The 14,272-nt window shown below is 40.0% G+C and overlaps 1 protein-coding gene across 3 annotated transcripts in view; it reads right to left on the bottom strand.

The window, feature by feature from the left end:
* Positions 1–19: 19 nt before the first annotated feature.
* Positions 20–14,272, bottom strand: part of LOC132508361 (UDP-N-acetylglucosamine--peptide N-acetylglucosaminyltransferase 110 kDa subunit-like) — a 162,041-nt gene continuing 147,788 nt past the window's right edge. For all 3 annotated transcript variants that reach the window (XM_060128498.1, XM_060128500.1, XM_060128499.1), the window contains one exon: positions 20–3,275. In XM_060128498.1, the coding sequence (XP_059984481.1) occupies positions 126–3,266 (3,141 nt within the window). In that variant the 5' untranslated portion in view covers positions 3,267–3,275 and the 3' untranslated portion in view covers positions 20–125. The remainder of the gene's footprint in view (positions 3,276–14,272) is intronic.

The following is a 14,272-nucleotide window of genomic DNA, read 5'->3' as shown; positions in this document are numbered from 1 at the left end:
TTCTTATCATTGACTGTCACCCATCTGCAGCATGGTATTGTACAGATAAGGAAAAAGTAGTTCCCTTTCCCCCAGAAGGTTGAGGCTCAGGTACAGGGTAATTCTCCTGTGCACACAGTCATTATTTAGGCCGACTCAGTGACTTCAACAGGCTTAATCATGTGATCAGGTTTGTTGCCAGCTGCGTAATGCTCCCACATCTGTAGATAGAGCCGCTCTAGGTCCATTGTGTATTGTTTGGTGTTGAACAGAGGGCTAGATGTTCTCTGCTTCCAGACTTTGCCACGAATTTTCTTCAGGTATTCTAGATCAGTTCCCAGTTTCACAGCTATGTCTTCATATTCTTGTCTATTTTGAGCAATAAGCTCAAGACAGCCTAAACAAGTGAGCTGGGAAGCTGCAACTCGGGAAGCAAGAGTCTCTCCTGGCATAGTCACCACGGGTGTCCCTGACCAAAGGACATCCATCCCTGTGGTGTGTCCATTACAGAGTGGAGTGTCCAAGCAGACATCAGCCAGCTGGCCTCTCCGAACATGTTCCTCTTTAGGAGCAACAGGTGAAAAAATGATACGCTTCTGGGGAAGGCCCATATTTTGTGCATACTGTTGAATATTAGGTTCTCCTACTGCTGGAAAACGCAACAGCCACAGTACGCTATTGGGAACACGCTTCAGGATATTTGCCCACATCTGCAAAGTAGATGGGTCAATTTTATATAACTGATTGAAGTTACAGTACACAATGGCATCTTCCGGTAACCCGTACTGAGAACGTGTGGTTACAATAATGGTACGGGGAACCTCCTCTCCAGTGGCAGCCTTAATGTTGATCTGGGTAGTTGCCAGTCCATTGCTAAGACTGAATCCATTAATTGTTATCTGAATTTGTCCTCTGTTAATCATTTCAATAACTGCCTCTGCAATAGTATTCATAGGAATGACAGGCATATTAAGAGCCGTATTACTGCTGTCTGCGTTGTCTCCTCCATCAGGACATTTCATCTTGACAATCTGCACATCTGGGAGACTATCAAGAAATGCTTTGAGGTCGATGCCATTCAGCACAATCCGATTGTCATAAATGTGCCCATTGGACTTAAAATCGATGACTGCCTTCTTCTTCAGGTGAGGGAACATATTAGCATGATCACCAATAAAGAAAGTATGGGGCATATAAGCCAGTTTCTCAGAATACTGCTCAGCAACTTCAGCAGGTGAAGTTTCCTGATCAGTGATGATATAATCCATGAAAAGCACGCCACTGGTCCCAGGGTAGCCCAGCCACATTGCCTGAATAGGAGCTGGCCTGAGAGCAAAGAGTTCATTTCGAGCACCCCTGGTATAACCATTCATATTTACAAGGATGTGTATACCATCTTGATGGATGCGATCAGCTGCTTTCCCATTGCATGGAATCTGAGAAAGATCAATGAAATGATGGGCTTCTGCCATCACCTTCGCTCGGAAGTTTGTGCCATCATCTGGGCTCAGGGCATAACAGAATACCTCAAATTTATCAGGATTGTGCATGCCTGGAATAGACTGCATAAGATGAGAAGTAGGATGATTCCCAAAGTCAGAACTCACGTATCCTACATGCAGTCGACCATCACTGAGCTTCAAGTCTTTTGGATGTTCGTACGGTGGTTTATGAAGGACACTGATCTCATCCAAGCAGAGGTTCCCATGGCTCTCAGCAATAGCCTTCCTGAAGCCATGAGAAAGAGGATAGAGCATACTATGATGAGGCTGCACAGAAGGCAACCTATTCTTCTCCAGCTGGTCAGCCACAATGCTGACCAACTTCTTCATTCGCTCATCATAGTCTGTCCAATCACAGACAATCTGCAGGCAATGAGCCAAATCACAATAAGCGTCAGGAAAATCAGGTTCAAGCTTCAGAGCAGTGCGATAAGAAGCAATTGCTTCTGGAATATTCCCTGAATACTTGTGGATGGAAGCCAGATTGCTGTGGGCATCCGCAAGTGCAGGGTTAATCTGAATGGCACGAGTATAACACTGCAAGGCTCCCTGAACATCCTGCATCTCCTTTAGAGTGTCTCCCATGTTACAATAGGCATCAGCAAAGGTAGGACTGATTCGAACAGCCTCCTTATAATGCATCAGAGCTTCCTGCAGTTTTCCCTGCTGCTGCAATACACTTGCTAAATTTGAATGGGCAACAGCAAACTCTGGGAAGACTTCTAATGCTTTACAATACAAGCGAACTGCCTCTTCAATGTTTCCCTGGTCTCCTTTGATATTGGCTAGGTTATTCAGAGAGTCTGCATGGGTGGGACACAGCCGCAGAGCTGTATTATAACACTCTTCTGCTTCGGCAACACTGCCCTTCTCTTCCAGAGCGTTGGCTAGGTTGCAGTAAGCATCAGGGAAATGTGGTTGCAATTCAATAGCTCGCCTGCAGGTGTCTATTGCCAGATCTATCAGGCCTTGCTCATAGTATACACAAGCCAGGTTGGCATGTACCACTGCATGATTTGGGCTCAAGCTTAGGGCACAAAGGTAAGCTGCCACAGCTCTGTCAAAAATCCGTGCCTCTTTCAAGACATTTCCTAAATTGATATAAGCATCCAGAAAATTGGGGTCAAGGGTGACAGCCTTTTCAAAGTGATGAATTGCAAGCCAAATCTCCCCTTGTGCATTGAAGACACAGCCAAGATTACTCCAAGCTACTGCAAAGTTCGGTTGCATCTCCATTGCTTTCAAATAACATGCCTTGGCTCCTTCCAAGCGACCCAGGGCTTTGAGCAGGTTCCCCAGGTCACTGCGAACACAGTACAAATCAGGATTGCACTGAAGAGCAGAGACGTAAGCTTGTACTGCCCCTTCCATGTCGCCTGCTGCTACCAAAGCGGCTGCCAGGTTAATATAACCATCGATGAAATCTGGTTTGAGATGCAATGCATGCCGGTAATGCTCAATTGCTTCCTGCAACTGCCCTCTTTCCTTGTACACATTCCCCAAATTCGAATAGGCTTCTGCCAGAAGAGGGTTCTGTTTAATTGCCAGAGTACTAAAGTGGGCAGATCTGTCCAGCCTTCGACACTGGAAGTGTAGAGATGAAAGTAATAAAAGTACTCCAGTATTGTCTGGCTCTTGTCTCCACAGCTGCATGCAGTGTCTCTCAGCTGCCTCAAAATCTCCTGCCTGATACTCTCGATGTGCCAACTCAGCTAACCCTTGGAAGGAAAGCATACGTTTCGTTGGTTCTGTGCTGTCGGCCACGTTGCCCACAGAAGACGCCATCTGGAGCTTCTGGAGAGAGTGAGAAAAGGGGGTAATTGAGTCCCGCTGCCGCCACTACTGGCAAGAATATTTCTAGAGGTAGCAAGTACGAGGGCAGCAGCCGTACCACTGCTTTGACAGGCTTAAGCGGCGGCGACAGTTACAGGCACCGAACCTTAGGAACTCTGGTTGGTCGTCTAACTCTCACGCTCTTGAAATCTTAATTCTTAACCCTGCCCTCTTCCACCATTTTTCTCCTAATCAGGGAATAAAAATTACCTATACACTTGCCTTAGAAGAAATCAAAAGTCAGTAGTCCAAACACTTTTCAAAATTTTGATTTCTGCCCAGTTGGAAAGGAAATACATGATTGACTTTACTTCATCATTCATATAGTCAATGTGGAAAACATTAGGGCCGTGAATTTCAATACAGTAAGATCAGAAAATTTTAAATTGGCCTTCCCAAACCACTAATAAGTAACCGATGTTGTATATAATGCTAAAATCTTAGAGACTGAGTTTGATATTTTAAAAGTTCTGAAAGGATTAGCTAATTTCTCCTCATCATATTTCTCATGCCTCAAACCTGAGTATTACATTTTTAAAAATAAATTTATTTATCTTTATTTATTTATTTTTATTTTGGCTGCATTGGGTCTTCAATGCTGCGTGCAGACTTTCTCTAGTTGCGGCGAGCGGGGGCTACTCTTTGTTGCGGTGCCTGGGCTTCTCATCACAGCAGCTTCTATTGTTGTTCCACAACTCTATGGGTTCCTTTTTAGGTCCTATGAAGAACCCTAGAAATTAGTTCATGGAATTATAAGTTTTTGCAAAATTGTCAAAAGTGAGATATTTTAACTTCCATCAGGTAAGACCAGCGTCTCTTTCTTTGCCAATTTTCCTTCTATCATATTCCGTTATGTTGGATCATATTGGAATGGCCACAGGCTTTTTTGAAATCTGGCTAAGGAGATTTTCTTTTTTCTGTGGTACGCGGGCCTCTCACTGCTGTGGCCTCTCCCGTTGTGGAGCACAGGCTCTGGACGCACAGGCTCAGCGGCCATGGCTCACGGGCCTAGCCGCTCCGCGGCACGTGGGATCTTCCCGGACCGGGACACGAACCCGTGTCCCCTGCGTCGGCAGGTGGACTCTCAACCACTGCGCCACCAGGGAAGCCCTAAGGAGATGTTTTAAGTGAGGCTATTATGTGATTTTCAGACACCGCCATATGTAATTGACTATATACTATCCCATTACAGGAATAACTTCCAGTACTCATACTGACTACTCTACTGACTTAACCTAGCACAAGACACAGAAGCATAAGGACAAAAACCACCTTACAATATAGCCATGTCTTGCACTTCACAGCTCTCAAAGCATGTGCGTTTGAAGAAGAAAAAAAGAACTGAAAAGTACAAAACCAGAAGCTATTCTGTGGAAAATTATTTCAATCATCAGGCATGTGAAAGATAAGTCAAAGATTCAGTTCTCATCAATGCTTAGTCAAAACGGAAATTTTCTTCTGTCAAGAATATACTCCAGGGGCTTCCCTGATGGCGCAGTGGTTAAGAAGCCACCTGCCAATGCAGGGGACAAGGGTTCGATCCCACGGAGCAACTAAGCCGGTGTGCCACAACTACGGAACCTGCGCTCTAGAGCCCGTGAGCCACGACTATTGAGCCTGCAAGCCACAACTACTGAAGCCTCCGTGCCTAGCGCCCGTGCTCTGCAACAAGAGAAGCCACCGCAATGAGAAGCCTGTGCACCGCAACAAAGAGTAGCCCCCAGTCCCTGCAAGTAGAGAAAGCCTGCACACAGCAACGAAGACCCAACACAGCCAAAAATAAATGAATGAATGAATGAATGAATGAATATACTCCATCAACAATGTGTGTAATGGAATGGTGTGAATGAGTATTTTATCAGAATCCCTGTAATGCACAAACCTATAGCAGTACTGAAATCAGTAATGCATTTATAATAGTAAATACTTATGAGGAAGTAATCCATAGAGGTTTTCTCAAAGTTAACAATAAAAATTAATGTGACATTATCAATAATAAATTGTGAAGCTGAAATAAACTTTTCTAAACTATTAATAACTAGAAGCAAATTCTAATCAACCATGCTACAAGAAATCTATGTCTAAAAACTACAAAGTTTATTTCTTAAAATTTTATTTCGAAAATACATAAACTGTCGTATGAGGAGGCAGTTAAAGAATATATAGCTAAAAGAGTGGGGGAAAAGGTTTATAGAGACACATCTGGCAGTAGTTAATTTTTAAATGTCATTTTTCTAGATTTTGTGACACCTATAGTATTGATATTTGAAAGCATTTAAAAAATTGTAATTTGAAGATTTGCTGCTTCCAGGTAGAATAAAATATTTTGAAGCAAAACAACGTTTCCACTGAGAAAAACAAAAAAAGCCAAATAAAACAGCCAGCATTCAATCAAAAAGTTCTAGACAAACCAAGAGATAGAATCATATGGCTAAAATTCTAAGAAAAGAGCAGATAATACAAAAATATTTATATAAGATATTGTGTATCTTTATCAGGAAAAGTCTTTATCAAGAAAAGACTTTAAAATCATCAGAATTAATATTATATTTTATTTATTTGTATATTATATTTATATATAGATATTTATATATTTATATAAAGAACTTAAAGATAAAGCCCTAGTTAAGGCAGTGACAATAGCAGTAGCAGTGGGAGTGAAAAGAAATGGTTATATTCAAGCATATTTTGTCAGGAAAAGTCCAAGATCAAATGTCTGACTGCATACATGGGATGGATAGACGGAGTGGGAAAAATCAAAGTTAACTATAGAGGTTCTAGTGAAGATGGGGTTGCCGTCACCCAACCCAAGGGGCTGCGATCATCCCCAAGGTCTAGGAGACTCAAAGGGAAGGTCATGGTCAGAGGCAAAGTTAATTGGTGGGAAAATAAGACTCCCAGTCTCTCCATCTCCTTATACCAGTTTTCTTTTTTAACATCTTTATTGGAGTATAATTGCTTTACAATGGTGTGTTAGTTTCTGCTTTATAACAAAGTAAATCAGTTATACATATGTCCCCATATCTCCTCCCTCTTGCATCTCCCTCCCTCCCACCCTCCCTATCCCACCCCTCTAGGTGGTCACAAAGCACCGAGCGCATCTCCCTGTGCTATGCGGCTGCTTCCCACTAGCTATCTATTCCTTATACCAGTTTTGTTTTTCTGCTCATATACGTAGCAGCATTTCATTCAAGGGGAAAGTCATTGATCTGACTGGTCAAATTAAACAACATAGTTCACGGCACATTTACAATGGTTAGTTCCTCCACAATTTAGAAAGTCACATTCACAATTTCCCTCTTCCTACGCCGTGGAACACATTGGCCATTCCTCCAAAGTTTCCACTCCACAGAGTGGACCAGAGATGACGTGAGCCCAGAACTGAGAGCTTGGCATGAGACGGTGTCAGCCCCACGTAGAGCTCTGGCATAAGTTATAACCCATCGCAGCTCTACAGAGAGCTCTGCATGGAATCCTGGGAGTAAACTCAGCCATAATAATGGGATTCTGTTTTTCATTTGCTTTTCTTCCTTGCTTAACTTTCCCTGGCCACTCTGACAAACAAACTTTCAGGCATTCCTGGGCCACTCACTAACTTTATTCCATTTAATCTCATCCAGATTCCCAAGAAAATTACTAACTATAAGGAGGGATACTTGGAACATGGTGAGTTTTAGATGCCTGAAATATACAGGTCATTGAATCCAGTTAAGTAGCAAATTATCTGGATCTCAAATATGCCAGTAGAATAGCAGACTAAGCTCAATTTAATGTACTCTTACTGGAGACACATGTAAATTCTGGGTCAATTTTGAAAAAGTTAAAAGCACATAGCTGAGATTAAAAGAAAGAAAGGAACACCTGCATGTTTCAGAAAGTAACAGAGAAATTAAATCCAGAGAAAGAAGAGCGGACTGATGTCTGTGGGTTCCGTTCCTTAGTATAGGCCTTATGTAAATAGGGGCTGGAGCAAGAAATCTAACATTACCTTGTGGCCAGGAATTTATAGACTCAGGATGGAACAATATTGAGAAGTTGGTACAGATATCCTACAGAAATTTCATGAGGAACTGCTTAGTCCATTAAGAGGGCCAAGGGCGGTGGTGAGGAAGATTGATATCTCTTGAAAACCTTCAGGTACAGAAAACAGCAACACCTCTGAAAAGTAGGCCTCTCCTTTCCAGCGTTGTGATGGCCAGGTTGTCACTAACCTGTAAGGCCCTGTATGAATCAGAAACTGCAAGGAGAGTAATTCAAAGAAAAACAGATGCAGGATGGGTGTGGCAATAAATCCTAGGACCCTATCAGAAACAAAATTAAAACCACTCTAAAGGGAAATTTTAACAAACCAGAGCAGATAGTATCCTAACCAGAACAGAATAATAATTCTGAGGAAGTTACTTTAGTTATTTAAGTAATATTCAATGCATTTCCATGGCCAGGCCCTTTTGAAGAATTGTAAAACATATACAAACAATTCGTTTACATCTTCTATATCCCACCATCCAGAGCAAAATTCACTTAAGTACTGTACTGGTGGAAATTGGGCAGCACTATGGAGACAATAAAAAGGTGTTTACCATCAAAAAACGTCAAGGTAAGAAAGATAATGTCTAATTTTTAATTATCCTGTGGTTTATTGAAATCTTTTGGAAACCCAAAATAGAGAAAACCTAGGAGGCAATGAAGACTTAAATCTTTAGAGATTTATCAACTCATCTATAAAAGCTTTATTAATCTCTTCTTTTAATACCATTCCTGAGAGGTATAAATGTGTCCAGTGATAGGGTTGAAGAAGCCTGAGAGAATTTCAATTGTTTACTATTCTTGGTCAGCTATTAAGACCTTTCAGGAGCATCTTGATTTTCATGGCATCATCCAACAAAAAGCAGGATATTTTACAGAAAGTCCTGGTCCACTTTTTGGCTTGCTTTTGTGTTTATGTTTTTGGTTTTCTCACATTGGGCGGTACATTAGGCTACCTATTGCACACTCCCTCATTCATGCATGCATTCATTCAAACAATATTTACTGAGTTGAGATATTTAATTAACACCCAATAAATGATGTTTAGATGAATGAATGCGCTTTTTATCAAAGTAAGTGTAAGTACTGAGAAAAATTACAGAATGTATGATCCCAGCCCCACAAAAGCGTATAATTGTGTTGAGGATATAACATATGCTGGTGAAATAACTAATATATCATATTGGACAGTTTCTAAGTTCAAAAATGAGTTTTTGTAAATAATCAGAGCCTAAGGAGGACAAAGAAGGGACAGTTCATTATGGGTTGAATCTATCAATAAATGTACATTTCAGATGAGATTTGAGATTGACCTTAAAGAAAGAAGAGGACTTAGATATACGAACAGAGAACAAAAAAGGCATGGTGATAGCATGTGCATAGATAGTGTGGCCAATATTTATGTTCTTCATTAAAGACAGTCAGAGATAACCCAAATGTAACTGTTTCCATGGGTCCATTCTCAGTACCCAAACAAAACGGCAAATCCTATCTTAGTAAAACTAATGAAAAACACAGTCTTTAACAAAGACATTGTGAAGGAAAGGGGGAGAGAAAGGCTTGCGTCCCACACCACACAACAAAACTTATTTAATTATTTGTTTCATTTTCTCCCTCTGAAAATTTCCTCTCCCTCTCTCTGTACGTCTCTCTTCTCCCACATCTGGCCACACTCTACCAGCCACCTTTCCAGATCTTTCCAGAACTCTCCATCCTAGTTTCATTATGCCACAAGGTGAACATCTCACAGGTCTCCAGGATGCATCCTCATCACTTATTCCACAAAGACAAACAAAGGACACTTCTCAGGATCAAGTTTCTTGGAAGGAAGAGGTCACGAGGAGTGATTATAAATAACGTAAGGTGGAGAGCAGTGACTTAAAATACCATTTTTCCTCTTAGAATGTGAATACAGGGAACTTTGGGAAACTAGAAAATCTAGAAAGGATTCATTGATAATTGTTTATTTTCAATGAATAAAATAAAATGTAATAATACGGCTAAACTCTGACAGATTAACTTTTTCAAAAGTTGCTTTCACACACCTTCACTATTGGGATGTTTGATAAACACATCTTTCTTCTTTATTTGCAGATACTGGCACCAAACTTTCAAACAATAAGAACCTTCCCATAAGTCCCTTGCCAGGCAAGATTAAGGTATAACAATCCAAACAGATTTTTGAAGAAGATAACTGGTTGAAAGCACAGGAAAAGAGCTGGGTTGCTCTTTTTCAACGGTCACATGATGAGTAATGTGGGAATTGGTTTACAAAGTCTCTCTCCATGAGGGGCTAAGGTTAAGATTAGAACTTCTGAGGCCAGAAGAGCAAAATAACTACAACAACACACATATTTTCAAGAGCCGCCCTTTGGATGTGAGGGATTGATTTTTCCCACGCTTTTTTCAGCAACCCAACTGGTGTCTTTAGTAAATGACATAAGGGAATACAGTGTGGCCAAGAAGGCTTAGATTTCCTTAGCCCCAAGTCAGATATTCTCAAGTGACTGTCCACTCAAATTAAAAAGAGAGATTTACAAGAGGAAACTGGATACAACTGAGTGTACTTTTATTTCAACCCTTTATCTGAATGCTTTGTTTTGATTTCAGTTCTCCACTGAAGTTGCCTACATTAATATATTTTTAAGAACATTTCCTTAAGTTGAAGTATTCATTCAGTATATTCATTTACTATAATTGAGAAAAGCCAAATGACTTAGGCAAATTCATTTCTATATTGCCACAGCAGTGTATTGTGAACTAAATGACACCTGGCAGTTCTTTACTCAGATACTAACTCAATTAGAAGGCAGAACAAGGATACCTACCCATTGAGGGAAGGAAAGGTCACTTAGCCTCTGTAGCTGTCTTAGGTCTCTTATCATCACAGTAACAAACTGAAGACTAAAAACCATACGATCATCTCAATAGATGCAGAAAAAGCTTTTGAAAAAATTCAATATCCATTCATGGTAAAAACTCTCCAGAAAGTGGGCATACAGGGAACATACCTCAACATAATAAAGGCCATATATGACAAGCCCATAGCTATCATACTCAATGGTGAAAAGCTGAAAGCATTTCCCCTAAGATCAGGAATAAGACAAGGATGCCCACTCTCACCACTTTTATTGAACAGAGTTTTGGAAGTCCTAGCCACAGCAATCAGACAAGAAAAAATAAATAAATAAAAGGACTCCAAAATGGAAAGGCAAAAGTAAAACTGTCACTGTTTGCAGATGGCATGATACATAGAAAATCTGAAAGACACCATCAAAAAACTATTCGAGCTCAAACATGAACTTGGTAAATTTGCAGGATACAATAGATTTCTATATATAAATTTTGTATTTCTATACACTCACAGTGAACTATCAGAAAGAGAAATTAAGGAAACAATCCCATTTACAATCGCATAAAAAAGAATAAAATACATAAGAATAAACCTGCCTAAGGAGGTAAAAGACCTGTACCCAGGAAACTATATGACACTCATAAAAGAAATGAAAGATGACACAAACAGCTGGAAAGATATACCATGGTCACGGAGTGGAAGAATTAATATTGTTAAAATGACCATCATACCCAAGGACATCTACGCATTCAATGCAGTCTGTATCAACATATCAAGGGCATTTTCCACAGACCTAGAACAAATAATTTTAAAGTTTGTATGGAAACACAAAAGATCCTGAATAGCTAAAACAGTCTTGAGAAAGAAGAACACAACTGGAGGAATCATGCTCCCTGGCTTCAGACTGTGCTATAAACCTACAGTAATCAAAACAGTATGGTACCGGCACAAAAACATCCATCACTGGAACAGAATAGAGAGCCCAGAAAGAAACCCATGCACTTATGGTCAATGAATCTATGACAAAGGAGGCAAGAATATGCAATGGAGAAAAGTCTGGGCTTCCTTAGGGATGGTTTCATCAATTAATTTGTTTTCTTAAATGGACCATACTTTTCCATGTCTTTGTATACCTTGTGAGTTTTTTGGTTGAACATTTGGCTTTCAAATATTATAATGTGGTGTCTATGGAAATCAGATTCTCCCACTTTCCCAGGGTTTTCTGGGCTTTGGATTGTTGAAGGCTGTAGTAGTCTGTTTGTTTAGGGACCTTTCCAAACTAGTTTTGCAATGAGTGTACTCCTTATCGTATGTAGGCACTGAAGTCTCTGTTCCTTTAGTTCATGTTTAGCTAATGTTTTGACAGAGATGTCCTTGAATTCCCACACCTAAGACAAACAAAAACAAATATACACAAGCACATCCACATGCACACTCAAAACCACACACCTCTCCCCATTGTGCAGATTGCTGGATCACTCCTTCAACATTTAGCTGACCTGCACTGAGGTCAGGGCTCAGCCCATGGTAAAAGCTTAGAGACTCCTCTGGTGTTTTCAGAGCATGCATCTTATCTTGAGTATGCATGTGGCTTTCTTAATTTCTCTGGACACATACTTTTTGTATGTTCTAAGTTCCCAAAGAATCTCCCCCAACTTTTGCTCCTGCATCTTATGTGGTCTATTGTATTTCAATGCACAGTCTTCTGCCCCAGCCATCTCTGCTTTGTTAGTTCACCTTGCACTTTTTTTGAGCAATGACCGCTGCTTTTCCAGACTGTGTTCCAGGTTAGCTAAGACAGAGATAAGCATCTTGTGTCAGTCCTTCAGGTAGCTCCCAGACAGGTTAGAACAGATACACATAATAATCCGAGAGTATGGTCTCTTCTGCTCTCTCCTGAAGCAGGATTGAGGGCCCCATACTAGGAATGGTCTGCTGCTACTTTAAGACTATCACTGCATTAAGACCCCACCACTTTAAGACCATCACTACACTAAGAGTAGATGGGGCAAGGGCAAGTAAAAATGCCACAAAGCTTTCCTGCCATTTTCAAATTGCCTCTTCCCTGGTTCAGTATGTGTTTGCTTGCTGTAAATCTTTGCCTGATTTCAGGACTAAGAGAAACTCAAGGAACGCCACAACAAGAAACAGTATAATCAAACTCTCAGATGACAAAAGACAGAGAAAGAATCTTTACTCCCAAAGGAGAAAGAAAAAACAAATTTGTTACAAAGCAGGGATCCTCAAAAAGGTTCATAGCTAATTTCCTATCTGAAACCACGGAAGCAAGAGGCCAGACATATTTAAAGTGCTGAAAGAAAAAAACTGTCCACCAAGAATTCTATATTTGGCCAAACTGGTTTCAAAACTTAGGGAGAAATTAACACATTCCCAGATGAACAAAGGCTGAGGGCGTTTGTTTTACAACTTCCTAACACTGCCCTATGACAAATGCTAAATTGAACCTTCAGGTTGAAATGAAAGGACACTAGGCAGCAACTCGAAGCTGTATAAAGAAATAGAAATCTCCAGTAAAGATAAATACATGGGCAGATACTAAAGCCAGTATTGTGCTACTGGCTTGTAACTCTACTTTTTATTTCTTACATGATTGAAAAAACAAATGCATAAAATAATCATAAATCCATGTTATTGGGCTCACAAAGTATAAAGGTGTAATTTGTGACAACAATAATGTAAGGAGGAGGAATGGAACTGTAAGAGGAACAGAGTTTCTGTGTGCTATTGAAGTTGGTTTCAATTCAAATGATATTGGTTGAACTTTAGAAGGGTAAATGTAATCTTCTTGATAACCACAAAGAAAATATCAATAGACTATATGCAAAAAGAAATGAAAAAGGAATCAAGAGTTCACTACAACAAAATCGGCTAAGCACAGAAGAAGTCAGTAATGGAGTAAATGAGGGGCAAAAAATGCATAAGACATACAGAAAACAACCAGGAAACAGAATTAGGTTCTTCCTCATCAGTAAGTTTTGAAAAAGTGGATTAAGCTCTCCAATAAAAAGATAAATATTGGCAGAGTGGACCTTAAAAACATCCATAATCCAAGTATATGCTGTCCGCAAAAAACTCACTTGATTTCAAGAGACACAAGTTGGTTGAAAGTTAAAGCACAGAATAAAATATCCCATGCAAATAGTAACAAAAAGAAAGAAAGAGAGAGAGAGAAAAAGGAAGGAACGAAGGAAGGAAGGAAGATAGATCTGGGATGGCTACGTTAATATCACACAAAATAAACTTTAAATCAAAAACTATCACAAGAGGAAAAGGAGGCCACTATATGTTGATAACAAGTTCAATCTATCAAGGAGATATAACAACTATAAACATATATGTACCAAACATCCCCCAAATATGTGAAGCAGACATTGACAGAATTGAAGGAAGAAATAGATAGTTCTAAAATAATAGTTGGAGATCAATACCTTGCTTTCAATAATGGATAACACATCTAGACAGATCAGTAGAGAGGTAGGGGGACTGAATAACACATTTAACCAACTAAACCTAACAGCCATATATAGATCACTCCACTCAACAACAGCAGAATACACATTTTTCTCAAGTACACATGGAACATTCTCCAGGAAAGACCATATGTTACGCCACAATACAAGTACCAATACATTTTTAAGAAACTGAAATCATACAAAGTATCTTCTTTAGCCACAGTGAAAGGAAGGTAGAAATCAATAACAGAACCATTGGTAGCCATTTCCCATCATGCCTGCCACACATGATATAAAGCAATGAAGGGGAAAACATAATTGACCATTTAGAAAAGTGGGAAAGAGGACATACCATTGACACAGAGTGTGTGCTGTTTCCCGTTCTCAGGGATAGAAATAAATTAGCATCATTTATTCATTAGTGTGTTAATTTCTTGGTCAATCATTGCGCAGCCAGTGTTTCTGCCTGATGGGAAGATTTCCTATACTCAGTGTTGAGTGGAGACAACCTTGAAAGGGACATTTAAAAGGATTATACTGTGATGGGCTTAGCAGTACCCTTCCTCCTATGCCAGTATTTAGGCTGGGGTATTTCCATGCAGTGT

The sequence above is a fragment of the Lagenorhynchus albirostris genome, chromosome 17, assembly GCF_949774975.1.
Source record: "Lagenorhynchus albirostris chromosome 17, mLagAlb1.1, whole genome shotgun sequence".
Taxonomy (NCBI): Eukaryota; Metazoa; Chordata; class Mammalia; order Artiodactyla; family Delphinidae; genus Lagenorhynchus; species Lagenorhynchus albirostris.
This window is presented reverse-complemented; position numbering and strand designations above follow the sequence as displayed.